General features: G+C 41.1%; 2 protein-coding genes across 9 annotated transcripts in view; both read right to left on the bottom strand.

Annotated features, from left to right (window-relative positions):
* SPDYC (speedy/RINGO cell cycle regulator family member C) overlaps positions 1–10,797 on the bottom strand; it is a 35,779-nt gene extending 24,982 nt beyond the window's left edge. Inside the window, exons 1-3 of the mRNA XM_078766256.1 lie at positions 10,774–10,797; positions 10,120–10,318; positions 2,936–2,994 (exon numbers count right to left, since the gene is read on the bottom strand). Coding sequence (XP_078622382.1) covers positions 2,936–2,994; positions 10,120–10,318; positions 10,774–10,797 — 282 coding nt within the window. The remainder of the gene's footprint in view (positions 1–2,935; positions 2,995–10,119; positions 10,319–10,773) is intronic.
* Positions 10,798–17,528: 6,731 nt separating this feature from the next.
* LOC137437939 (transcription factor YY2) overlaps positions 17,529–25,676 on the bottom strand; it is an 83,060-nt gene continuing 74,912 nt past the window's right edge. For 4 of the 8 annotated variants that reach the window (XM_078766764.1, XM_068132708.2, XM_068132712.2 and 1 more), the window contains 3 exons: positions 22,928–22,994; positions 22,636–22,794; positions 17,529–19,143 (listed from right to left, as the gene is read on the bottom strand). In XM_078766764.1, coding sequence (XP_078622890.1) covers positions 18,964–19,143; positions 22,636–22,794; positions 22,928–22,994 — 406 coding nt within the window. In that variant the 3' untranslated portion in view covers positions 17,529–18,963. Of the gene's footprint in view, positions 19,144–22,635; positions 22,795–22,927; positions 23,013–25,676 lie in introns of all 8 variants that reach the window. The other 4 variants (XM_068132710.2, XM_078766765.1, XM_068132707.2 and 1 more) reach the window with 1 other exon arrangement.

Raw genomic sequence — 25,676 nt, 5'->3', positions numbered from 1 at the left:
TTTGTTTTTTGTGATTAATGTTAGCTCTTAAACGAGCCTCGATGTTGTATACAAAAAAAAAAAAAAAAAAAAAAAATGTCGCCTTGTATAGATGGAGCGTAGCAGCTTGAAAAATGTATCGCCGAGGACAAAATAAGCAGCTAAGGTGCTGGGAGGCTCTTTTAGCTATACCAGAGATGTATTTTTCCCAGCTGAGGTTTGAGCTGATATCCAATTCAAGCAAACAGATAACAGGGAGTTCCTGCAAATGTGAAAAATCCATAGACAGGGTCGGAAAACAAGGTGATCTTGAAATAGACACAGACAACAAGTGGGTCTTTTTTTGGTTGAAAGTAACATGCCAGTCTTTTCACCAGCCTCCTCTTGGTTTGTATTGTCACATCTTTGTCTTTCTGTTCTCCCCAACGCACGTCATCTATTACTTCCTCCTCCACATTCTGCACTCACTTCAATGGTTGAACCCAGACACATGAAAACGTTATACCATTTCCACATGATCGTCTCCCAATCTGAATACATCGATCTTCGCAGTTGACATGATTTTCGTCTTTTTTAGGTTTAAATAAAAACCAGCTTTTCACTTTCCTTCTTCACTGTCTGGCATCTTCTTCATAAAGTCCTCTTTTCTTTCTACCAACAGAGTAGTATCATCAGCATGCCTTAGGTTGTTGATACTGTACATCTTCGTCCAATCTTAACTCCCAGCCTCTATGTCATGCAAGTAGATTTTTGTGAAAATTATTATAACCACAAATTAATCACTCATTTCCATCTGATGATAATGGCATAATAATAATATTAAAACGGAGCCTGGCAGGATGGCCGAGAGGAATGCATACCTGCCTCTTAGTTGTCTAGCCTGGATTTGAATACCGACCCAGCTATAAACTGTCATCCTGTTGTTTCACAGACATGGGGATTCATCAATGTGTGTGCCATCCCTAAATGTATGTGCCTGGTGCTAAACTGACATCCCATCTGCTGGCATTAGTTGTTGGTCGTTAAATATCCCACGGTGTGCTTCACGATAAGTAGGCGAGTATTCACTGACTTCCTGATTAAATTCTAAATTGCTGTCCTTATCTTAGTTGAATGTCAGTCCTGCCCTGCCAGTTCATGCAAGACTTGGGCCAAGCTTCGCCCAGCCAATCCCACAAGAACATGGAATAATTGTGACCATTAAAGAATAATGATATAATATGAACACACCACCATCCACATGGTGCACACATGCACATACACTTCCCCCTACTCCCATCCTCCCCCACCCCACCCCCTCCCACTCCCCTGGCCACTACTGTAGGGAACGAGTGTTTCTAATAAGGTAAAGGCCCAAACTTTAAAATTTATCTGAACGTAAATCTTCAATAATTGCCTATTGCTTAATGTAATTGCTGTCCCTCTAATTTGCAAAGATAAACTACAAATAGCAATCAGAGATTGCAGACCCTCGCCAGGATGTGTTTTCAGTGATTTTTAAGGCTTTTGTGTTAAAACAAATATGGCGGCCGAACCACGTCACCGACTACGTCACCATTTATCTCATCATTTATCTTTTCTCCACCAATTTATCTCAAGATGACGATCAAGATTTTTTCATCTTAATCGGATGAAGTTTTGTACTTCTCGAATTATGACGTCATAATGGAGGCACCAATGACATAATCATTAACATATATTGACATTAACATAAAAAAATTAGTTATTCCACATGGAGAGTTCTTTACAATGAGCCATGTCTCAAATTTTTCTATGCAGCCCTTTCGGAGATATAGAGGTGCAAAGTTTTTCGGTTTTTCAAAAATGGTGTCTGTACGTGACCTATGCAGTCATAATTATCATTAAAAACTTCTACAGGTGGAGGTGCACATATGGTGAAAATTTCCTGTCAATCGGACCAACGGTTGCAGAGAAAATCATATTTATTCTGTGTGGACAAACAGACAGACAGGCAAATGAAAAATCACTCATGGAGCGACACTTAGCAAAACAGAAAAAAGTAGAATGGCACTCAGTAGAGCATCCTTTTGACCTCAAAAATAATTGGTGATTGAATTCAGTTACCTGATATGCAAATCGTCTTCAAATTTAAGTTAATCGGATGAAAATTTACAATCTTAGAAATTTGGCCTGTGTTGACCTTTTGGCCGATGTTGACCTCAAGAATAGTTGGTGGTTGGTTTCGGCAAGCTGATGTGCAAATCTTATTCAAATTTCAAGTAAATCAGATGAAAAATTGAAGATTTTCAGCAATTTGAAATGGTTGTTGACCTTTGGCCTATGTTGACCTTTTGGCCTACGCTGATCTCAAAAATAGTTGTTGGTTGAATTCAGTTCATTGACATGAAAATCCGATTCAAATTTCAAGTCAATCGGATGAAAATTTAGGATTTTAGCAATTTGATAAAAAGTGGCTGACCTTTGGCCTATGTTGACCTTTTGGCCTAGGCTGATCTCAAAAATAGTTGTTGGTTGAATTCAGTTCGCCGATATGAAAATCCTATTCAAATTTCAACTCAATCGGATGAAAATTGAGGATTTTAGAAATTCGAAAAATGTGGTTGACCTTTGGCCTATGTTGACCTTTTGACCTCAAAAATAGATAGGATTTTGTCGGACCACGAACTCTACCATTTTGTGAAGTTTCGTGAAGATCGGTTTAAAATTGTGACCTGTAGGCAAGTATAGGTGAGCAGACAGACAAACAAAAACACACAAACACACACTCAAACCGGAGTGATCAACATACTTGTCAAAAAAATTTTTTAACCAAGTAACAAACACACTCAAATGCAATACCCTCTCCTCAGGCGAGGATAATTACATTTTCATTGAATCATAGTTAATCACAAGTTTTAGTTAAGCTCAATCAAAAATAAATAATTTGTTCACCAAGCAATAGTTCACTTGTGAGCATCAAACTTCTGTTACCTACCTTATCTGAGATTTTACAGCAACTGTCCATCCACAAAAAATCCTGAATGATGTCATCGTCTGCACACAAGTAAGTTTGCACCTGATTGCTACACCAATGAGATCATTGATGAATCAGTAAACAGGGTAAATTATCATTTGGGAAATATATACATCACACTGCTTTTTGAAGTTAAGATGAATAGTTTTCTGCTCTGATGAGCTTGTAGCTAATGTTTCTCAACATCATGGAAATATCCAAACGTAATGATTCAAGCACATTACCCGTAGCGTGATTGCGTCTCCCCCCACCCCCTCGAGACACACACACACACACACACACACACACACACACACACACACACACACACACACACACACACACACACACACACACACACACACACACACTTACAATTTTACTGTGAGTGAACTTACACATGCAATGCAATTCTGACAACTCAACAAGAAAGCCTCAGCCTCACCCTATCAACCATGTCCCATCTTCCCTCCCCCACATTCCCCCTGCATATACAACTACAGTGCCTTCAGAAAGTATTCACACCCATTGACTTTTTCACATTTTTTGGGTTACAGTCTGAATTTAAACTGGATTAAACTGAGATTTTTTTTGTCACGGATTTGCACATAATGCCCCATAGTATCAAACTGGAACTTTTTTTTAGATTTTTTACAAAATAAATAAAAGCGCAATGCAAAAATGACTTCTTTTTCATTGATCACAAAAAGACAAACTGACACATAAAACATATGATAAAGGGAGCGGGAGAACAAGATGGAGAGCAGGGACATCGGGAGATCTGTGGGAGGGAGAGGGCTTGGGGTGAGGAGGCATGGGAAGGGGGGGGGGGTGGGAGAAGTTTAAAACACATGGACACTGCAATGACTTCCAGGAAAGGAGTCGGTATTTCAAAAAAGTGGATCTGGGGTGAATTAATGGGGGTAGAAAAGATCAAGGTTTTGGATGGGGGAAGATAAGAGATAGTGGTGAACAGCTGTTTTAAAGACCTGGAGAGAGGAGTGGGATTGAAGAGAGTGAGGGAGTTTGTTCCAGAGGCGGGAGTAAAGAGGAATGAAAGAGTGAAGGTGAGCAGAGAGTCTTGATTTTGACAGTTTAACCATAAGAGGGTTGCTGGCAGATCTTGTGCGACCTGTAGGAATATTTGGGGGACAAAGCACAGAGAGAGCTGGGGGAGCAAGGCCAGAGAGGAGTCGGTAGAAGAAAGAAAGACCACCAAACTTGAGCCAATAGGGGATTCAACCCCTTTGCTATGACACTCCAAATTGAGCTCAGGTGCATCCAATTTCCTTTTATCATCCTTGAAATGTCTCTACAACCTGATAGGAGTCCACCTGTGGCCAATTCAATTGATTGTACATGATTTGTTTTTGGGGTTTTTTTGTATACAGGATCGAGGCTCATGAAAGAGATAACATTTATCACACAAAAAATCAAACAGACACACAAAACATATAATAAGGGTAGTGGTAGACAGGATGGGGAGAGAGGGGGAAGCACAAACACAACATTTGAGAGTAGGGACATCGGGAGATCTGTGAGAGGGAGGAGGCTTGGGGGAAGGAGGCGTGGGAAGGGGGGGAGGGGTGAGTGGGATAAGTATAAAACCCAAGGACATTGCAAGGACTTCCAGGAAAGAAGTTGCGATTTCAACAAAGTGGCTCTGGGGTGAAATTAGCGGGGGTAGAAAACATCAAGGTTTTGGATGGGGGAGGATAAGGGATGGTGGTGAACAGCTGTTTTAAAGACCTGGAGGGAGATGTGGGATTGAAGAGAGTGAGGGAGTTTGTTCCAGAGGTGGGAGAAAAGAGGAATGAAGGAGTGAAGGTGAGCAGAGAGTCTTGATTTTGGCAGTTTAACCATAAGAGGGTTGCAGGCAGATCTTGTCTGACCTGCAGGAATATTTGGGGGACAGAGCCCAGATAGAGCTGGGGGGCAAGGCCAGAGAGGAGTCGGTAGAAGACGGAAAGACCACCAACCTGCCTGCGGTGAGTAAGTGATTTAGAAAGAAACACACCTTTCTACATAAGGTCGCACAATTGACAGTGCATATCAGAGCAGAAACTCAACTACAAAGTCCAAGGAATGTTCCCAGAACTCCGAGATAGAATTGTGAGGAGGCATAGATCTGGGGAAGGGTATAAAACTATTTCTAGAGTGTTGAAAGTTCCCAAGAGCACAGTGAGCTCCATCATAAAGAAATGGAAAGAATGGAAGTACTCAGACTCTTCCTAGAGCTGGCTGTCCGACCAAATTGAGAAACCAGGCAAGAAGGTCGATGGTCAGGGAGGTGACGAAGAACCCACTGACCACTCTGACAGAACTACAGGGTTCCTTGGCTGAGATGGAAGAACCTCCTGGAAGGACAACAGTCTCGGCAGCACTTCACGAATCTAGGCTTTATGGGAGAGTCGCCAGACGGAAGCCACTTCTGAGAAAAAGGCACATGACAGCATGTCTGGAATTTGCAAAAAGGGACGAGAAAGACTCAGAGCATGAGGCACAATATTCTGTGGTCTGACGAGACGAAATTTAAACTCTTTGGTCTTAATGCAAAGCGCTACGACTAGTGGAAACCAAGCACAGTTCATCACCCATCTAACACCATCCCTCCCTTGGAGCATGGTGGTGGCAGCATCATGCTATGGGGATGCTTTTCAGCAGCAAGGACTGTGAGAATCCTAAGCATAGAGGGAAAAATGAATAGAGCCAAGTACAGGCAAATCCTTGATGCAAACCTGCTTCAGAGTGCAAAAGACCTTGGACTGCAGAAAGCATTTGTGTTCCAAAATGGCAATGATCCCAAGCATACAGCCAAAGCGACACTAGAATGTCATCAGAACAAGAATGTGAAAGTCCTTGAGTGGCCCAGCCAAAGCCCAGACTTGAACCCCATTGAGAATCTGTCGAAAGACGTGAAGATTGCTGTTCACCGACGCACCCCATCCAACTTGACAGAGTTTGGAGAAATCTGCAAGGAAGAATTGGAGAAACTCCCCAAATCCAGATGTGCAAAGCTGATACAGAAATACCCAAGAAGACTCGGTGTAATCGCTGCCAAAAGCACTTCGAAGAAGTATTGACTCAGGGGATTGAATGCTTATGTAAATAAGATATTTCTGTATTTCATTTTTAATTGTTTTGTCAAAAATTCTAAAATAAAATTCCACTTTGATATTATGGGATACTGCGTGTAGATCAGTGAAAAAAATCTCAATTTAATCCATTTTAAATTCAGGCTGTTACACAACAAAATGTGAAAAAAGTCAAGGGGTGTGAATACTTTCTGAAGGCACTATATCTACAATGACAGTGAATAAATAATCATCACTACTCCCATCACCATTGCCATAAACATCAATTAATATTCAATCTAAACTGCATATTTGGTCTTCATGTATTAAGTTTACTCAAGCCTGAGCTCTCCGAGTGGAAGTCAGCAATGATTTATAACATTTGGTCGTTAAATCAGGGCCTGGGTTTGATTCCTGACCCAGATATAAAATGTCATCCCAGTGGGTCATAGTCAAGGTGATTCATCAATGTGTGTGCCATCCCTCAGATGAAGGTTAAATGGGCGTCCCGTCTGCCAGCATTCATTGGTGGACATTGAAGGTTCCACTGTGTCCTTCGGGAACTGAGTGGCGTGCTGACGAGGAGGGGAGTGTCGTTGAAGCTGAAGGGAAAGGTGTATGCTGCATGTGTGAGAGGTGTTATGATTTATGGGAGCGAGACATGGGTAATGAATGTAGAGCAGCAACGAAGGCTGGAAAGGGTGGAAATGCGAATGGTTCGGTGGATGTGCGGAGTATCGTTGAGAAAGAGAGGAAGACAAATGATGAATTGCGAAAGATGATGGGAATAGAGCCTGTGATGGACGCTGTGAAGAGGAACAGGTTGAGATGGTTTGGTCATGTGTTGAGGAAGGCTGAAAATGACTGGTTGAGAAGAGTGATGGAAATGAATGTAGAAGGAAGTAGAGGACGGGGAAGACTGAGAAAGACTTGGCTAAAGGTGGTGGAAGAAGAAATGCGGGCAATGCAAATTCATGGCTTGTGGACTTCCTCTCTAGTCGTAGTCAACGTGTGGCCCTGAATGGGTTTCTCTCATCTCCCCTTCCTGTTCAGGCTGGAGTTCCCCAAGGCAGTGTTCTGGGCTCTGTGCTTTTTCTGGTCTTCATCAATGATCTCTCTGACTCTCTTGAAAATCCTCTCTATCTCTTTGCTGATGACTCCACTCTCTGCCGCTCCATTCCTCATCCCTCAGATCGGCAGTCTGCAGCCTCCTCACTCTTTGCAGAGCTGGACAAAATCACAGACTGGTCAAGCAAGTGGAACATGTTTTTCAATCCTGACAAATCTCACACTCTTACTATGTCTCTCCAAAAAGACCGACTGGACAACCCTCCCATCTACTTTCTGAACAATCCTCGCCAAGAAGTTCTGTCACTCAAGCTTTTGGGTCTCATTATCTGCCATGATCTTTCCTGGGAAAACCACATTTCCAATCTGGCCTCCAAAGCCAGTCGCCGACTGGGCATCCTCCATCATGCGAAGTCCTTCCTTGGCACACCTGAGTCCTCACCACATACAAGGCTTTCATCCGCAGCTCAATGGAACACTGTTCTCCCCTCTGGGCCGGTGCTCCTGCCTCACACCGAGCTCGGCTTCACGCTGTTGAAACCAAAGCTTTCGGAATCATTGGAATCTCCCGCGATGAAGCTAACTCGGAGGGCCTTTCACTTACTCACCGCAGGCAGGGTGGTGGACTTTCTGTCTTCTACCAACTCCTCTCCGGCCTTGCTCCCCCAGCTCTCTCTGAGCTCTGTACCCCAAATATTCCTACAGGTCGCACAGAATCTGCCAGCAACCCTCTTATGGTTAAACTGCCAAAATCAAGACTCTCTGCTCACCTTCACGCTTTCATTACTCTTTTCTCCCGCCTCTGGAACAAACTCCCCCACTCTCTTCAATCCCACTCCTCCCTCCAGGTTTTTAAAACAGCTGTTCACCACCATCTCTTATCTTCCCCCATCCAAAACCTTGAACTTTTCTACACCTGCTAATTCATCCCAGATCCACTTTTTTGAAATACCAACTTCTGTCCTGGAAGTCCTTGCAGTGTACTTGTGTTTTATACTTCTCCCCCCCCCCCCCTTCCCATGCCTCCTCCCCCCAAGCCCTCTCCCTCCCACAGATCTCCCGATGTCCCTGCTCTCAAATGTTGTGTTTGTGTGCTTCCCCATCTCTCCCCATCCTGTCCACCGCTCCCCTTATTATATGTTTTATGTGTCTGTTTGATTTTTTGTGTGGTTAATGTTAGCTCTTTCACGAGCCTCGATCTTGTATACAAAAAAAGAAAAAAGGGGAAAAAGGGGGTTAACAAGGGGAGATGCAGAAAATAGGGCAAAATGGAGTAGATTGTCATGGGGCCCGCATGGCAAACCCCCGCTCTAGCAGGGAAATGGCCTTAAAATGCCTGTTGTTGTTGTTGTTGTGTCCTTCGCGAAGAGTAGGCAAGCTATTTTGCACATAATGAGCTGGGGGAGCTGTCCTCGAACTTGCACCCAACTCCTCAGTCTCCTCCATTCGACCGCCATAGATAAAATTACAAATTTCTGCTCGAACCAGCAGAGGGCATTGCGTCAGTGGAATAGCGGCACCCTCAGCCATTGATGCTGCCCCACAGCCTTGTGCTGCATATGAACGAAGAAGAAGTTAAATCAGGGTCAAGTTAAAGATTTGATCTCGAACAGATTTTCTTTGAACCTGCAAAATATTAGTTTGATATGTAAACAATAAACATGCAATATAAATATGTCCGTTTCTTGTATATTAGTACTTGCACTGTCAAAATATGGCACGTTTGGTATGAAAAATAAAAATGTGCATTCACTAAAGTTTTAGCACCCGTACATTAAAGCTAACTCAATGACATACCCAAACAACAAATTTGTAACTGGAGTGCCACCTCACATTTTAGCCTGATAAAATAAGGTTATATTCCTGGGTGGGAAAGGGGGAGGGAAGGGAGAGATGAATACGAACAAATACAATTCGGTCATGCAATAAGTCATCATGGTGTCAACTCTCTTTCAGATGTGGGCCTATCTCTTTCACATCGCACACAGGTCTGGGGTCTCTTTGTTTTCGACCGCCTCATTTTTGGTCTTGCACCCTCTCTGCCCTTTCCATGCTCTGTCCACCCCCCACCCAAGGTTTCTGCAGGGCACACACGGTCAGCCAGTAATCTCCTTCTCGTGAAACTCCCAAAATCCAGAATCACTATTCACCTCCATTTAATCTTCCTCTTTGTTCCCGCCTATGGAACAAAGCTCCTCAGTCTCCTCCATCTCATTCTTCCCTCCTGGGCTTTAAGACAGCTGTTCAGCCCCATCTCAGATCATCCCCCATCTACAACCATGATCTTTACTACCCACATTAAATCTCCCCAACCCCACCTCTTTCCAAATTTCTAGTTTTTGCTTCCTGAGAGTTTGCTTCTGTATCCATATTGTTCAGCCCCTGTGTCCGCTCCTAGCCTCCATTCCTCCCCACATCCCTTATTTGTCTGAGTCTCCCTCTATTTTCTCCCTGCTGTTGGTGTTTTCCCCCTCTCTTCTCGTTTCTTCATCTTTTCGGTTTGTGAACGATACAAATTGTCAAGAAGTACAGCAAGGACTTTGAAATCTCAAATAGTTTTGAAGCTCCAGCTGTTGAAAATTTCCTGCAAAATAAGATGCAATTATTTTAAGGATTTGGGATACATTCCATACCTCCACTTCGACAACACCACTGCGCCGATCCATTTCAGAAAGACAACATCTTAGTCGTTGGAATTGTGCAAGTTTGAACATTTCATTCGATTATACAAGCATTATGAAGTTAGTTATTGTACTCATCAGTCGTTATAAATCACAATTACAAAGACGTTACTGGACAATGAACAAACAAACTCAGCATGTGAAATTTGAACCTGGTATCAGAGAATCTTGTGAAACAACTCAGACAGAAACAACAAAAAGATCAACACAGGTTCAAGTTTTTCTTTGAAAATTAAAATTTCTGTCCATTGTTTAATGTCCTTGTAATTCATATTATTGCTGAGTTGTTGAGATGCATTTCCTATTGCATACATAGAGCTAATGCAAATACAAATGGACGTACCAAAAAGCCGAAAAAACGCAGCCATTTCTTGACGCTGAATTACCAAGCAGGACCAAAGAGGTTGATCCACTTGATTTGAAAGTAATCTGCTCTTATATTTCTTCTTTTTTGATCGTTTCAGTAATATGTGACACTTAACAGATACTTTCTTGTTGTTCATGATCACAAAAGAAGGGACTTCATTCCTTGAAACAGATACCTAAAAAATATATATCAAGAAAAACTTACACAGAACACATTCTGTACTATCAACATTGTTAATTGAACACCTGGTACATTTTCAGTTAAGGGTCGCATTCAAGTTGGCGTTTGGGTGAACGACTGGGTTCGGGTTAGCCTTGGACCAGTTACCATTGCATTAACAACTATAACGGAACTTGGTAGAGCACGTACCTCCGCGCTGGGTTGAACAGTGTATGTCTACCACTGATAGGCCGGAACTGCATCCAGACCCGATCCAAAATCTAAACGGCTTATTCTTGTCACCTACCCAATTCATCAACCAAGTTTTGTCATAACCCATTAACCCATCCACATTTTAAAATATCATGCTACATCTCGTGTTTAGCTCCATCTCTCAATGGTGAAAAATCACTCAGACATTTTTTTTTCACTCGCGAAGCGAAAAGCATGGGTAGACATTCGGTTACGTACGTGCAGCAGACGTGTCGTACACATGTCTGCATTTTAAAAATTAATTTTCTCTTCAACCATTGGTCCATTGATTGAGCCAAAATTTTACCATAGGGGCGTCTCCACCTGTATAATTTTTTTGTTCATAATTATGACGTCATAGGTCACGTGGTATGGACACCATCTTGGAAAAACATTACACCTCCATAACTCTGAAACACCTCAATGGAAAAAAATGGGAAACAATGCTCATTGTGAAGTACTCCCCATGGAGGTCAATAATGATGTCATCGGTGCCTTCATTATGACGTCATAATACGACAAGTACGCTTGATCTGATCAGTATGAAAAACAAAATTCTCTGCAACTGTTAGACCGACACGAAATGTTCACAATATCGCTTCACAAAACTGATCGCTTCCTCCTGTAGAATTTTTATTCATGATAATTATGATGTAATAGGTCACGTGGTACAGGCACCATCTTTGAAAAATTGAAAAAAGGTTGCATCTCTATATCTCCAAAATCGCTGCATGGAAAAAATTGAAACGTGGCTCATTGTAAAGAACTCCCCATGGGGAATAAGATATGTTAATGATTATGTTATTGGTACCATAATTATGACGTCATAATTTGACAGGTACAACGCTTGATTCAATCAGTATGAATTTTCTTTCTCTGTAATTCTTGGTCAGATTGACACAAAATTTTCACCATAGGAGGGCCTTCTTCTGTAGAATACTTTAATGATGATTATGACGTCATACATCATGTGGTACCGGTGCCATCTTGGAAAACTTCACACCTGTATATCTCTGAAAAGACTCCATGGAAAAAATTGAAACATGGTGCATTGTCGAGTACTCCCCATGGGAAATAAGATATGATAATGATCATGTCATTGATACCTTAATTATGACGTCATAATTTGACAAGTATAACGCTTCATCTGATCAGTATGAATTTTTTTTTTCTCTGCAACTGTTGGTCTGAAGGACACGAAATTTTCACCATAGGAGGGCCTTCTCCTGTGAAATATTTTAATGAAAATCATGACGTCATGGGTCACGTGGTACGGGCGCCATCTTGGAAAAACCGAAAAATGTTGCACCTCTATATCTCAAAAACCACTCCATGGAAAAAATCAACGTGGCTCATTGTAAGGAACTCCATTTGAGGAACAAGTGTTAACGATAACGTCATTGACGTCATACTTCAAAAACAGAAAAGTTGGTTCGCACCAAGTTGACTGCGCAGGTTAAGTATTCGATGAATACCATCTCGTAAAAATTATGGTGTCCGGAACCAGGTATTCTCCAAAATCCAATCAATTCGTCCTTGTCGCACACCCAACCTGTCTACCAAATTTCATCAGAATCCGTCCATAACGATCTTGTAGAAGGAAAAAAACAAAAACACCTTTTGGAGGGAAGACGCAACATAAGAGTTACGTCACAAAGTGCACCGTCTTCGGCTCAGACGGACATTTAATAAGCCGGGTGTCCCGTGTGCTACCATCGGCTGACAGACGTTAAAAACCACCCACCATCTCTCTCGTAAGTTGAGGACAACGAACAAATTCCCGCCGAAATCAGATCCTGTCGACGTCACGTGTGGCGATAAGTCGTTTTGTGAGTTTCACAAGAAAGTGTGATTAATAGGTCAAGGTGAAGTAGGAAGTACGTCATTGAATTTGATATTATAATGAGTAAACATCATCGGCATGTCCATTGAGGCATTTAAAGTCGAACATTAAAGGAATACACGATCATATGTAAGTCGCCATCATGTATTTTACCGGTGAATGATATATTCATCAATGTTAAGAGATTAAATTGACATGATTCTTTCAATAACATTTTGAATAACCAGCACGCCACAGTGGCTTATTTATAATGATGTTAACGTCGTTTTCAAGGAAATGAAAAATACTGCGGAAGATTATGTATATACATATATATTCGCGTTTACTCAACGAAAATGTTCAGAATCTGAATACAAAATGTGAGGAAACACTTGAATATAACATGAGTACCTTCAGAAATAATATAAAAGAACGAAAATCTTGTTTTTAACTCGAATAATTTCCACACACCACGATGACCACATTAAAGCGCGAACATCGTACCTTGATGGTGAAGAAGAGGAACAATACAAAGGCGAGTTATGCTTATGGAACGAAACCAAAAATAATTGTGTCTGACGAATCCCTGTCAAAAAAACCTTTTAATTAAGAATATAAAAATTGAAAGGTCAGATCAGAACACGATTGACAATCCACGAGTCCAGCAAGCAACATTCGCTCTTGTGGAGGCCACGCAGCGCAATCTTCTTCTTCTCTTCCTCGCCCTTTATTCGGGGTGAGGTTCAGTGGCACCAGGTCCCAGCCTTGTCTTGACCACGACACTCCTCCCTCCACTCCCCTCTGTCCTCAACCAACTCTCTCCACCCTCCAACTACCCGCACCTTATTGATATCCCTCTTCAGCCGATCCTCTCATCTCAACCACGGTCTATGTCATGTATGAAGGTGCAAACATTCCCCGTTTTATCCGGACATCGTAACCGCAGGTTTATTTCCGTTTCCGGGGGGTTACGGCTCAACTCCGACGGCGCTGGGGGTAAATCGGGCCTGTATCTGGAGAGTCACTAAATGTGCAACAATCGATCGTAGTCTGTCAAGATATACCTTACAGTCTACATCTACTTCTTTTCCTCCAACCTTGTTCCCTCAACCTATCTGCTTTCTTTGCCATTCTCTCTTCCCACATCCACACTAAGTGCCCAGCCCATCTCGGCCGGCTTTTCACCAATCTCCCCATCAAGCTCATCTGCACATCAATTTCCTCTCAGTTCATCCATCCTCCTTCTATCCACCCTCTTTACTCCCACAATCCTCCTGTCCCTGTTCTCGCAAACCTGCAGCCAATGTTGTGCCACCGTCTCCAGACCGTAAAGATAGGCCGGCGTCACACAAGATATCAGAAACTTTCCTTTCAATCTCTTTGAAATATTTCTGTCTGCCATTACTCCCTCCTGCACACATTCACAATCACCTGAATCCTCCTCCACGCCTCTGCCGCTGACTACCCAGAACACTGTCCTCCCCCCCCCCCCCCCCCCCAGATACTGAAACCTATTTCTCTGTCTAATCTCCTTCCCCTCTAACCTGATATTCATTATTTTTCCCTGCTGCCCAACCCACATCACCTCCATCTTCTCCATGCTCATCTTCAGCCAAATGTTTATAAAATGCCTCCTTCCACTCCTCAATCTCCCCAAGAGCCCGCTTGGAGTTTGTAAAAAAGCAGCGAAAGGACTCTCAGACTGTGAGAAACAAGATTCTGTGGGCTTTCATGTGTCTTTCACTGAGGAGAGGCTTCCGTCTGGCCACTCTGCCATAAAGCCCAGATCGGTGGAGTGTTGCAGTGATGGTTGTCCTTCTGGAAGTTTCTCCCATCTCCACACAGGATCTCTGGAGCTCAGCCAGAGTGACCATCGGGTTCTTGGTCACCTCTCTTACCAAGGCCCTTCTCCCCCGATTGCTGTTTGGCCGGGCGGCCAACTCTAGGAAGCGTCCTGATTGTTCCAAACTTCTTCCATTTAGGAATTATGGAGGCCACTGTGCTCTTGGGAACCTTCAATGCAGCAGAAATTTTTTTGTGGGCTTCCCCAGATCCTCGACACAATCCTGTCTCTGAGCTCTGCAGGCAGTTCCTTCGACCTCATGGCTTGGTTTTTGTTCTGATATGCATTGTAGCTGTGAGACCTTAATATAGACAGGTGTGTGCCTTTCCAAATCATGTCCAATCAATTGAATTTACCAGCAGGTGGACAGAATTTCCGATCAAGGCGTAGAAACATCTCAAAGATGATCAAGAGAAATGGGAGGCACCTGAGCTAAATTTCAAGTGTCATAGCAAAGGGTCTGAATACTTATGTCAATGTGACATTTCAGTTTTTTTCTTTTTAATAAATTTGCAAAACTTTCTAAAATCCTGTTTTCTCTTTGTCATTATGGGGTGTTGAGTGCAGATTGATGAGGGAAAAATGAATCTAAACGATTTCAGCATAAGGCTGCAACATAACAAAATGTGAAAAAAGTGAAGGGGTCTGAATACTTTCTGAATGCACTGTACATGTTACATTACATATTTCAGTTCCCTTACAAGGAGCTTCAATGCAGGAGGCCCTTAGGTTATGTTTGCTACATTGTTATGTTTTTATTATAACTCATGGTTGTTTGGCTGTGTTATATCCTATTTAAATGCTAACCACCGACATCCCAGCCCCAGAGCGGATGCTCCAAACATTACACCGACTTTGGTTAATGCTTCAATCACATTTGGCTCGGCGGCCGTAGGGTCTAAAAAAATCTACGGCCACTAGCAATTATAGGGCGGCCGCAGTATTTCCACGGTCACACAATGTAGCAGTCACATATGTTTTTATTTTTTGGGTAGCCGCACGGGGTATTTAGAAATTGTGGAGACCGAAAACGTGGGGGTGCCGTACGGTCTTTGATTTGATGTCGCACGGTGACCTTAGGGCGTCCCTGCGACGGCCATAGAATTTTCAAGGCAGACGCAAGGTAGCCTCAAGGTGCCCACAAGGCGACCGCAGGGGGGCCCTAAGGCGAACGTGCGGCCAGACGGACGGTAACGAGTGGGTATATCTACCAGTTCTTTTTCATATGTATAACAGCACTTACAGTTGTCATGGCTACGGCTTGTCGAATTGCTACGGCCGACCAAGAAATGAAAAAAGTTATAACTCCGCGCTATAATTCCACGGCAACCCCTACGGCCTGTAAAAGATAGCCATACGCCCTAGGGCCACCTCAGAAACTCTGCGGCCGCCGCACGTTTCTGTCAATTTAGGGGGGGTACGGCCGCCGTATCCTAGCCGTAGAGCAAATGTGACTTATGCTTAAATGCCACAGGAAACTGATAAATACTTTTCACCACGACATACTAAAAACCTTTTTCGGCCCGACATGAATTTAGCTCCAAATGCATGGTTCCATCCAATACCAACGATTACTCGTACCCTTTAACACCCCCGGAATAAATGTGCTTGTCACAGTTCACCATGCATCTACTCTATTCGTGTTCAATGGTCTTTTCAAAAATAAGTAGGTATGCCCAAGAACACGCTTCGCTGACGGGTTTAATCAAAATACAGCATGTTGTACTTCACAAACATATTGCTCGTCTATCTGTGTCAATGAGAATGTAAAATGAAGGAAAACATGTGAAAAAGGATATTTTACAACATGTAGCCTAATTATTGTCATGGCTGTGATTGTTGCTTGTGTCCCTTCCATGTACTTTCATACATTATTTTATTGCCGCACAAAATATATACAATTTGGTTTGCTCCTCCCTTATCCTTCCAAAGGATGCCTGTTGTCATAGAATAATAAATGCTACTGTTGGAACCGTTAAATTAAAGCTCGAGGTCACGCTTCTTCTTCCTCAATCCAGGAAAGACTGGTTTTTAAAACGAGCATCTTTATGACTGCATACACAAATTTTTTGTTCCAAGTAAATTGATTATTACCTTTCCAGAGGTACTATTTTCATTCCTCTCCAAGAGCAGGATCCGCTGTCTCATTTGTAGGAACATTGTAGCCCGTATCACAACTCCATAAAGCAGTATACCAAGCACCACCACGCGACGCGATAAAGCAGTCTCTTGGTCTTCAAACAAAGGTCACTATCAATGAAAACATGTCTCCGCAGTGCTCTAAAGGCTCTTGAGGCACGAGCAATCTGGTTCTCCACCTCCTTCAAGTTGTCTCCACGTGAGTCAACAATTGACTCAAGATGTCCAAATTCACCCACTAATTCAAATAAATAACAATCATAAAACACTTAATTTCTTAAAAATTGGCTTACAGCATACCTAAACCACCCCACTGCTTCATCCGAATCTGTAACTTTGTGAAAATCAGTTAATTATAATTTTAAGCGTTTAAGCGATAAATCAAAAATACCCTTTACAGCCAAATCACTTGGTCACTGTCATGCCCAAATTCCTCGCTCAAAAGGTGCCCGAGATATTGCCCAGATGAGAAAGAAAATAAATAAGTAATTAATAAATTGATAATGATTAAGTAATTAATCAATTACTTCTCCCCAACATGAAATGGTTGGAAGTCATCATCACTGCAGAGTGCTCCAGTAGGCATTAATTTCATCGTTCGTACTCTCAATTTCAGCCCCCACTCAAAGAACTTCTTCAAAATCTAGAGCTGCTCAGTCTTATCTGGTTGTGCATACTGTAACCATAATCTGTGAACATCAAGTAGCTCAGTCAACATCGTCAACGATTGCTTTGGGTCCTTTCCCACACTAATTTGCCACCACATTTGTACAACACATCCACTCCCATGGGCTGGCAATGTTCTCACCACTTCTCCATCACTATATTGAATAGAACCCAGCTATGCAGAGACCTCATTAAAGAATTGCATATTTTATATAAATCCACAACATGCCCTTATTGATGAAGTAAAACAGCAAATGAACACAGATGTTGAATATCAAAATTTTGCTGACAATGTGATTGTAATTCTATTAACCAAAGATGACCAAAATATATACATATAAATCACAAGACTTGTGCAAACCACAAGATAAATTAGAATTGAAAATTACAATAAAACATTTTATTCTTCACTAATAGTTCATTTTAAAAAAGGTATCCAACACCGGCTTTTCCAAATGTTATCAAAACGTGTTGAACTGCAGGATCAAACCCAGTCTTAAAAAATACACTTTTAAACTTTAATAAATCCAAGTTTGTTTTAACAGATGACGACAATATTTACAATTATTATTTATTGCATTACGTGTAGCATTGAGCATTGAATGCATATCGATATAGACAGCAGACAGCAAAAAAAGTGATTAAGACAGACTATATCCATGGCAAGGATCGTGTTATTGAAATGAGTTAAATGTAGAAGTGCCCACAAACAAGTTATAAGACTGGCCCTAAGGGCAACAACAGAAGCCAATTGTCAAATGGCACAGAGCAACGATGAAATGAAATGGTATTCGATTGAGAATATAAAAATAATAATTCACAATACAAATTTGGATCGACACAATCAACATGATTTATCTTAAGACACCATTCTGTGGTAATGAGGCCATGTTGCAGAGCTCACTGCTGTATGACAGCCATAGAGAGCAACCACTTAATTTGTGCACAACAATCACACCACTGTGAGAAAGTACAAGAAATCAGTGTTGTGACCTCCCAAATATAAAAAGCAGGGATTAGACATTCACGATTTGTAAAAAAGATGCACAACTAGGATTGCAAAATCAATGTGGTCATGGCAAAAAGTTTAATGTCGTGATGTACAGAGGGCCTCGATGGCAACGTGCAGAATGCTGAAATTTTGATTTTGAGAACTGTCCTGAGCATTTATTGGCAAAAAATTTTAAAAACACAATCGGACAGTTACGAAATGAAACACAATCGGGAAAAAAGAAAAAGAAAAAAAGAAGCCTGCAATACCTGTTTCTCTTGGGTTAATGAACACATTATGAGTGGGAAAGAATAGTACAAGCTGTATTTGCATAAAAAGGCATGCCTTTGTCAGCAATAAACTTGAGTGACCTCTGAATGGTAAAATGTTTATGCATGATTCAATGGGAGAGGAAAAATAAAATGTACAGAACAGCTCTTTTCTTCACACAAAATAATAATGGTGTATTGACTAAAATCTATGGAGAAAAGCGATAATTAAACTAAAATCCAGTATGGACTTCCAAAGCACTGCATGATGCCCTTTGTCAAATTCCCAAACAAATTATGAAAAAAAAAAAAAAAAAAAAAAAAAAAATGCACCGCCTATAAGGGTATAGAGTTCTGTCTGTCACACAAAAAGAAAAACTCTGAATTGAGCTAAAGGATATGTACAAGAAGCATTCACTTCATTAAATTCATAAAACAACTATGTATATTTCATCCAAAATTCTATTGTTCATGGGTGCTTCAGCTTTACATCAAATGACTATTGATTGTGTTAGTCAAGTGTGCAAGAATGAGTTGGAAAGATTTTACCACTTTACAGTATTTCGGAGGATTATTTTCATTTTTACACAAAGCTTCCGAAACGACAAAGTATCATGGGATAGTAAAATAATTTACGGCAAAGTGCTGCCGTAACTGCCATGTGGCACGCGGAAAGGCTTCACTTCTTCCGAGCTTTTGTATGTGTAAGAATGTGAGATTTGAGGTTTGTTGACTGTGCAAACTTCTTGTTGCAGCTGTCATATGGGCACACATAAGGCCTGTCACCAGTGTGAATGCGGATGTGAGTCCGCAAATTGAAGTCCAAGGAAAACCTTTTCCCGCAGCCTTCAAAAGTACACTGTGTGCATGGATGAGCCAAGCAAGGGAGGATAAAGAAAACAATATGAAAGCTTTACAAATATCATCTTTCATTTAGAATAAAAACCACAACAGTCTATCACCACACACAATAACTACCTCTTGTGTGACGTGGAGGTAAATGGGTTCCAAACCATGAACAAGGAATTGTAGATTTTTACCTCTGCCACCAAAGGTGGACGGAAGTTATGTTTTCACCTCTGTCTGTCTGTGAACAGGACATCTCAAAGTTGTGGACAGATTTGGATGAAATTTGGTGGAAAGGTTGGGTATGTGACAAGGACAAATTTATTAGATTTTGGAGAAGATCAGAATCCAGATACATTTATCTGGATCCTCTCTTTCCACTTTTTACCATTATTATTATTATTCTTAGTGTCACCGCTCTGCTAAACTTGCAGCTCTGATCCCTCACCCATTCACCTTGAATCAGGCAACCTAAAGGTTTTTCCAGTCACGCTTAGTATGTTGCAATTCCCCACGACAGGACATTTATGTTTCTTGATCCCCCTACCCCCCAAAAAAGAAAAAAAAAGAAAAAGAAAAAAAGAAGCCTGCAATACCTGTTTCTCTTGGGTTCATGAACACATTATGAGTGGGAAAGAATAGTACAAGCTGTATTTGCATAAAAAGGCATGCCTTTGTCAGCAATAAACTTGAATGACCTCTGAATGGTAAAATGTTTATGCATGATTCAATGGGAGAGGAAAAATAAAATGTACAGAACAGCTCTTTTCTTCACACAAAATAGCTTCACACCCCCCCCCCCCCCCCCTCGCCCATCCTCTCCACCCTCTCTGTTTTCCCCCTTTAATCCTCAAATTCAATACAATCAAACTAGAACGTCACTCTTTGACGTTGTGACATCGACCAATATTATGACATCATTATTACATCATCATCATTATTACATCATCATACATACTTGTACCATCATACATACTTGTACCTTTAAATCCATTTGGCTGTTCTGAAGTATCACATTTTTTACCTGACATGACCTCTGACCTTTGATGCCAAAATGTAATCGGTTCATATCATCATGATAATATATAGTTGTACCAAGTTTGGTCAAAATTCTATCATAGGTGCAATTCTGTTACTGCGCTAACTTGTGAACCAAACAGGACCTCTGCCCTTTGACCTCTTGACTCCATAATGTAATCCATTTTTCTTAACATCATTATACATACTTGTGGCAAGTTTGATGTAGTTCACGTCAGCCGCTATCACGGTAACGAAAACCTATGACAGAAACTGACCTTTGACCTTTTGATTAAGAAATCAAATCAGTTCATCTTTGCATCATAATATATACTTGCACGAAGTTTGGTCAAAATCACATCACTGGTTAACAAGTTGGCCCGGTAACAGAATGTTTATTTAACATGACCTCTTACCCCAAAATCTAATCAGTTAATCTTTGCATCACAATACATAATTGTACCAACTTTGGTCAAAATCCCATAACTGTTATCAATTATTATAACAAGTTATCATAGTAACAGGATTTTTACCTTACATAACCTTTGACCACTTGACCTGAAAATCTTATCAGTTCATCTTTACCTCATTATACATAACTGCACAGAGTTTGTCTTAGATCCCTTTAGCTGTTCTCAAGTTATCGCGGTAAAGAAAACCTATCACAGACGGATGGACGGACAACCTGAAAACATAACAGACAACCTCTGGCTACTTCGCCAGCAGAGGCACAACAAAAAGTTTATCTGTGTCAAGTTCTGACTTTTGACCTCAAGGTTTGAAGGCACAGTCTACGTTTGAAGTCATCGTACAAGTCCATACTTTTAAATTTTTTCGGGGCCTTGACCTGTACTCAGAATAGACATATCTATGACTTAAGACACTAAATTGCATAAATTAAAAAAAATTGCAAAGGGTGATATTTTCTGAAATAGATTGTATAATTGTTAATTTTAAAAACACCACAGAAACCACTGTCAGGAATGTTTGCTGATTGGGTGAGCAATTAAACATTAATCCTCTCAATGATGCATGCGTAACTATCCAATCAATAAGCACGCACTCACCAATTACAATTCATCCATCCCTTTCAATCCGAATTATATGTATCCATCCTTATTAGTGATGGACCAATATCGGCATCGGTAATCGGCACAGGCCGATGTCAGCAATTTTTCGGTAATTGGTATAGTCTGATTACCGATTACAGTTGGACTGTATACAACCCAGAAACCTTGAGTAGCTTTCACCCTTGTTTAGGGCGAATTTTAATAAACAAATTAAAGACAAGACAAGTACCACCCCACTGCTTCATCCGAATCTGTAACATTTTGAAATCAGTTAATTAAAAAAGGAAGCGTCTAATTAATCGATAAATCAAAAATACCCTTGACAGCCAAATCACTTGGTCACTGTCATGTCCAAATTCCTAGCCCAAAAGGTGCCCGAGATATTGCCCAGATGAGAAAGAAAATAAATAAGCAGTTAATAAATTGATAAGGATTAAGTAATTAATCAACTTACTGATTAATCAAAAAATAAAAAATACTGTTTTTGCCAAAGCACTTGTGCTTCCCTCTTTTGTGCAAACAAAGTATGTTGTACTTGTGTGCTTCCCTCTCTATCCCCATCTTGTCTCCCGCTCCCTTTATCATAGGTTTTATGTGTCAGTTTGTCTTTTTTGTGATTAATGTTAGCTCTTACTCGAGCCTCAACCTTGTATACAAAAAAAGAAGAAAAAAAGAAGCACTTGCTCACGATTGTGCCCAAACTTCAGCTTCCTAGCTCAAAGGATGGCTGAGATATCACCCAGAAAAACAAACAAATAAACAAGAAAACAAAGCCTTGAACCCCCTGCTGTGTCTGTGCTCTGTCCCCCCCAATATTTCTGCAGGACGCACGAGGTCAGCCAGCAACCGACTTCTGGTGAAAATTATAAAATCAAGACTCTCTGCTCATCTTCATTCTTTCATTTGTCTTTTTCCCTACTTCTGAAACACAACACTTCCTTCCTTCTCTCTCTCCCCCTCCCTTCATTACATGTTTATGTGTTTCTGTTTCTATTTGTTTAATGTGTCAGCTCTTACACGAGCCTTGACTTTGTATACAAAAAAATAATAATAATAAAAAAGTTGGATTTTTTTGCAATGAGAAAAAATTGAAATACAGTAAATGAAAACGCTTTCAGATTTTCAACACACGATCACACAATTCACAATGAATAACCACCATGTATAAGGAAAATAGCAAATGATGTTACAAATTGAGCATCAGGGAATAATTATCATTGCTCTGCTTGCAAAAACCACCACCCATTATTTCAAATGACTAACAAATGACTAATGTCACCCATTTAATTTCATGCAACATAAGAAAGTGGCTTGGCACGTCAATACTGGCCTTGGATACTTAAAAAACACATTTACAAGAATATTAAAAGCACCACTTCTGATGCAGTAATCATAGCAATCATTGCTACCTCAATTACCTGGAAGGGTCTTTCACCAGTATGAACTAACTGATGCCGCTTGAGTTTTGAGCTCTCGACAAAGGCCTTTCCACACTCAGCACAAACATGCACACGTGGTCCATGGGTGTGCAGGTGCTTACGCATTGCCGAGTTGTCCCTGAACATCTTAGTGCAGCCCTGGAATGAATAATTTTTATCAAACACCAAATTAATCCTTCACCTTTTTATTAAGAACATCAAATAAGCATTGTATGGTACATGGCCAAAACCCTGTTTCCACAAGCAGACAACACAACAACAAAAAACACACCTTGTGTGGACATGCGATTGTTTTCAATGAATCGACATCCACTTCAATTACTTTGAGAGGTTTCATCCTGTGAAAAATGGGAAACCTGTTAAAAGAATGTGCAACTATATAACAAACAAATATGAATGTTTAAAACTTACCATCATTTGTGGTCACAATTCTAATGGATAATATAAACCATATAATTATACAAGTTTAACTTTATTTGAAAAACCATTCAAAATTAACTAATTTGGTGGTCATGATGGATATGCAAAAAAAAACCAAAAAACTTGTCGTGGCTAAGGAAGCACCTCACCTATCCGGATTAAAAGTGAACATATTTGTAGGCTGCCATGACAAAATGAGTCAGGAATCGGTGGAGTTATGGTAAGAGTGTCCGTTCTAAGTCTGGGGGGTCGGTGGTTCAAATCCCAGCCGAGTCATGCCAAATACTTAAAAAACTAGAACGGCACTCAGTAGAGAGCATACCTCTGCCTGGTTGGCCATATCACTCAATGGCGAAGAATCACTTTAAAAAATTATACTACCTGGATCTGGATCAGAATCTTCACCAAAATTGAAAGGATTCTTCCTTGTCACACACACACAACCTGTCCAAATCCATCCATAACTTTTTGAGATATCCTGCTATGTATCGTTTTTTGCCCCATCTCCCAATGGTGAAGAATCACTTGAAAAATTAAATAATTATCATATCTGAATCCATATTCAGATCTTCCCCAAAATCAAATCGAATAGTCATTGTCAGACACCCAACCGGTCCACCAAGTTTTGTCCAGATCTGTCCACAACTTTTTGAGATATCCTGCTATGTATCATTTTTGGCCCGATCTCCCAATGGTGAAGAATCAGTTTTAAAATTCTTCGAGTAGCCAGATCCGAATCCGGATCTTCCCCAAAATCTAATCATTTCGTCCTCGTTACATACGCTACCTCTCTGCCAAATTTCGTCTGAATCCGTCCACAACTTTTTGAGATCTTTTGTTCACAAACAAACGGACAAACAGACAGATAGGGGTGAAAGCATAACTTCCATCCACCTTTGGTGGCGGAGGTAAAAATGGAACGTGTTTCTTCTTTGCTCGACATTCAGCATTTAAAAAGGATAAGACCACAGACAATGCCCGTAGTTTGGCATCCACGGGAAGGAGGAACCTCCCCCTTTGGAAATGCCCCCACTGGGTTGTGGCGAGAAAGGGTATGCCATTGTTGTGAGGCTGGTGGTACCGATAGTGCCCCGGGAAGTGACAGGATTTCCTCAAGCTCAGTGTCTTTGTCTGTCTCGTCAAAAACTCTTGTGTTGTGTTTCATGTAGTCGTCTGCATGTCCCGAGCCTTAGATACTGTAAACAAGCGTTACGCCTAGGTCCCCCGTCGGTGAAGTGATGCGAGTTGACAAAGTGGAAGACGCAAGGCGGCCATCTTGGATTTTGACGTGGCGACCCAATTTTCAATAGCGTTCTCCCTGATGCATAGATACACCCATACACCAGATTAGAAGTTAGTAGTTCGTTTATTTTTCAAGATATTTCGCTCACAAGGTTCAGACATATATATGGTGGCGGTCATCTTGGATTTTGATGTAGCGACCCAATTTTCAATAGCATTCTTCCTTATGCCTAGATACACCCACACACCAGATTAGAAGTTGGTACTTCGCTTATTTTTCAAGATATACTGCTCACAAGGTTCAGACATACATGGCGGTGGCCATCTTGGATTTTGACGTGGTGACCCAATTTTCAATAGCGTTCTTCCTTATGCGCAGATACACCCACACACCAGATTAGACGTTAGTAGTTCGTTTATTTTTCAATATATTTCGCTCACAAGGTTCAGACATATATATGGTGGCGGCCATCTTGGATTTTGACGTGGCGACCCAATTTTCAATAGTGTTCTTCCTTATGCCTCGATACACCCAAACACCAGATTAGAAGTTGGTACTTCGCTTATTTTTCAAGATATTCAGCTCACAAGGTTCAGACATACATGGCGGCAGCCATCTTGGATTTTGACGTGGCGACCCAATTTTCAATACGGTTCTTCCTTATGCCTAGATACACCCACACACCAGATTAGAAGTTGGTACTTCGCATATTTTTCAAGATATTCCTCTCACAAGGTTCAGACATACATGGCGTCAGACATACATGGCGGCGGCCATCTTGGATTTTGACGTGGGTTGCACCCACACACCAAATTCGAATGCCGTCCTTCGCTTACGCACGCACGTATGCACGCAAGCACCTATAGTGCCCCGGGAAGTGACAGGATTTCCTCAAGCTCAGTGTCTTTGTCTGTCTCGTCAAAAACTCCTGTGTTGTGTTTCATGTAGTCGTCTGCATGTCCCGAGCCTTAGATACTGTAAAAAATGGGAAAAAGAGGCACACGGACTCTCTTTTCAATCCACAAACAAATATGAGTGGTGGGGAAACAAAAAACTGGACTTTTCAGGTGTTTAGTTTTGGCGACTGTTTTGAAGACACTTGAAGACACAAAGTCAAAATATTTCAGAGTAATGGTGAACGGTCTGCCTGATAAATGACCAAGAAAATTAACACATTTTGCTGTGATTCAGGTGTTTGTGACATGCAAACATTATGAGATATCACTGAAAAGCTGCTTTGGATACGTACAAAATAGGGCTAAAATGAGTCTTCGGCAAAAACCTCAACTTTGCGTCTGAAACCTTTCTTCAGGCTACATACATCAAATTTGCAAAAACATAGCATCAAATTTGTGAA

Source organism: Myxine glutinosa, chromosome 12 (assembly GCF_964187855.1).
Source record: "Myxine glutinosa chromosome 12, kmMyxGlut1.1, whole genome shotgun sequence".
Classification (NCBI taxonomy): Eukaryota; Metazoa; Chordata; class Myxini; order Myxiniformes; family Myxinidae; genus Myxine; species Myxine glutinosa.
Note: the sequence above shows the minus strand (reverse complement) of the source record. Positions and strands in the feature narration are given on the sequence as shown.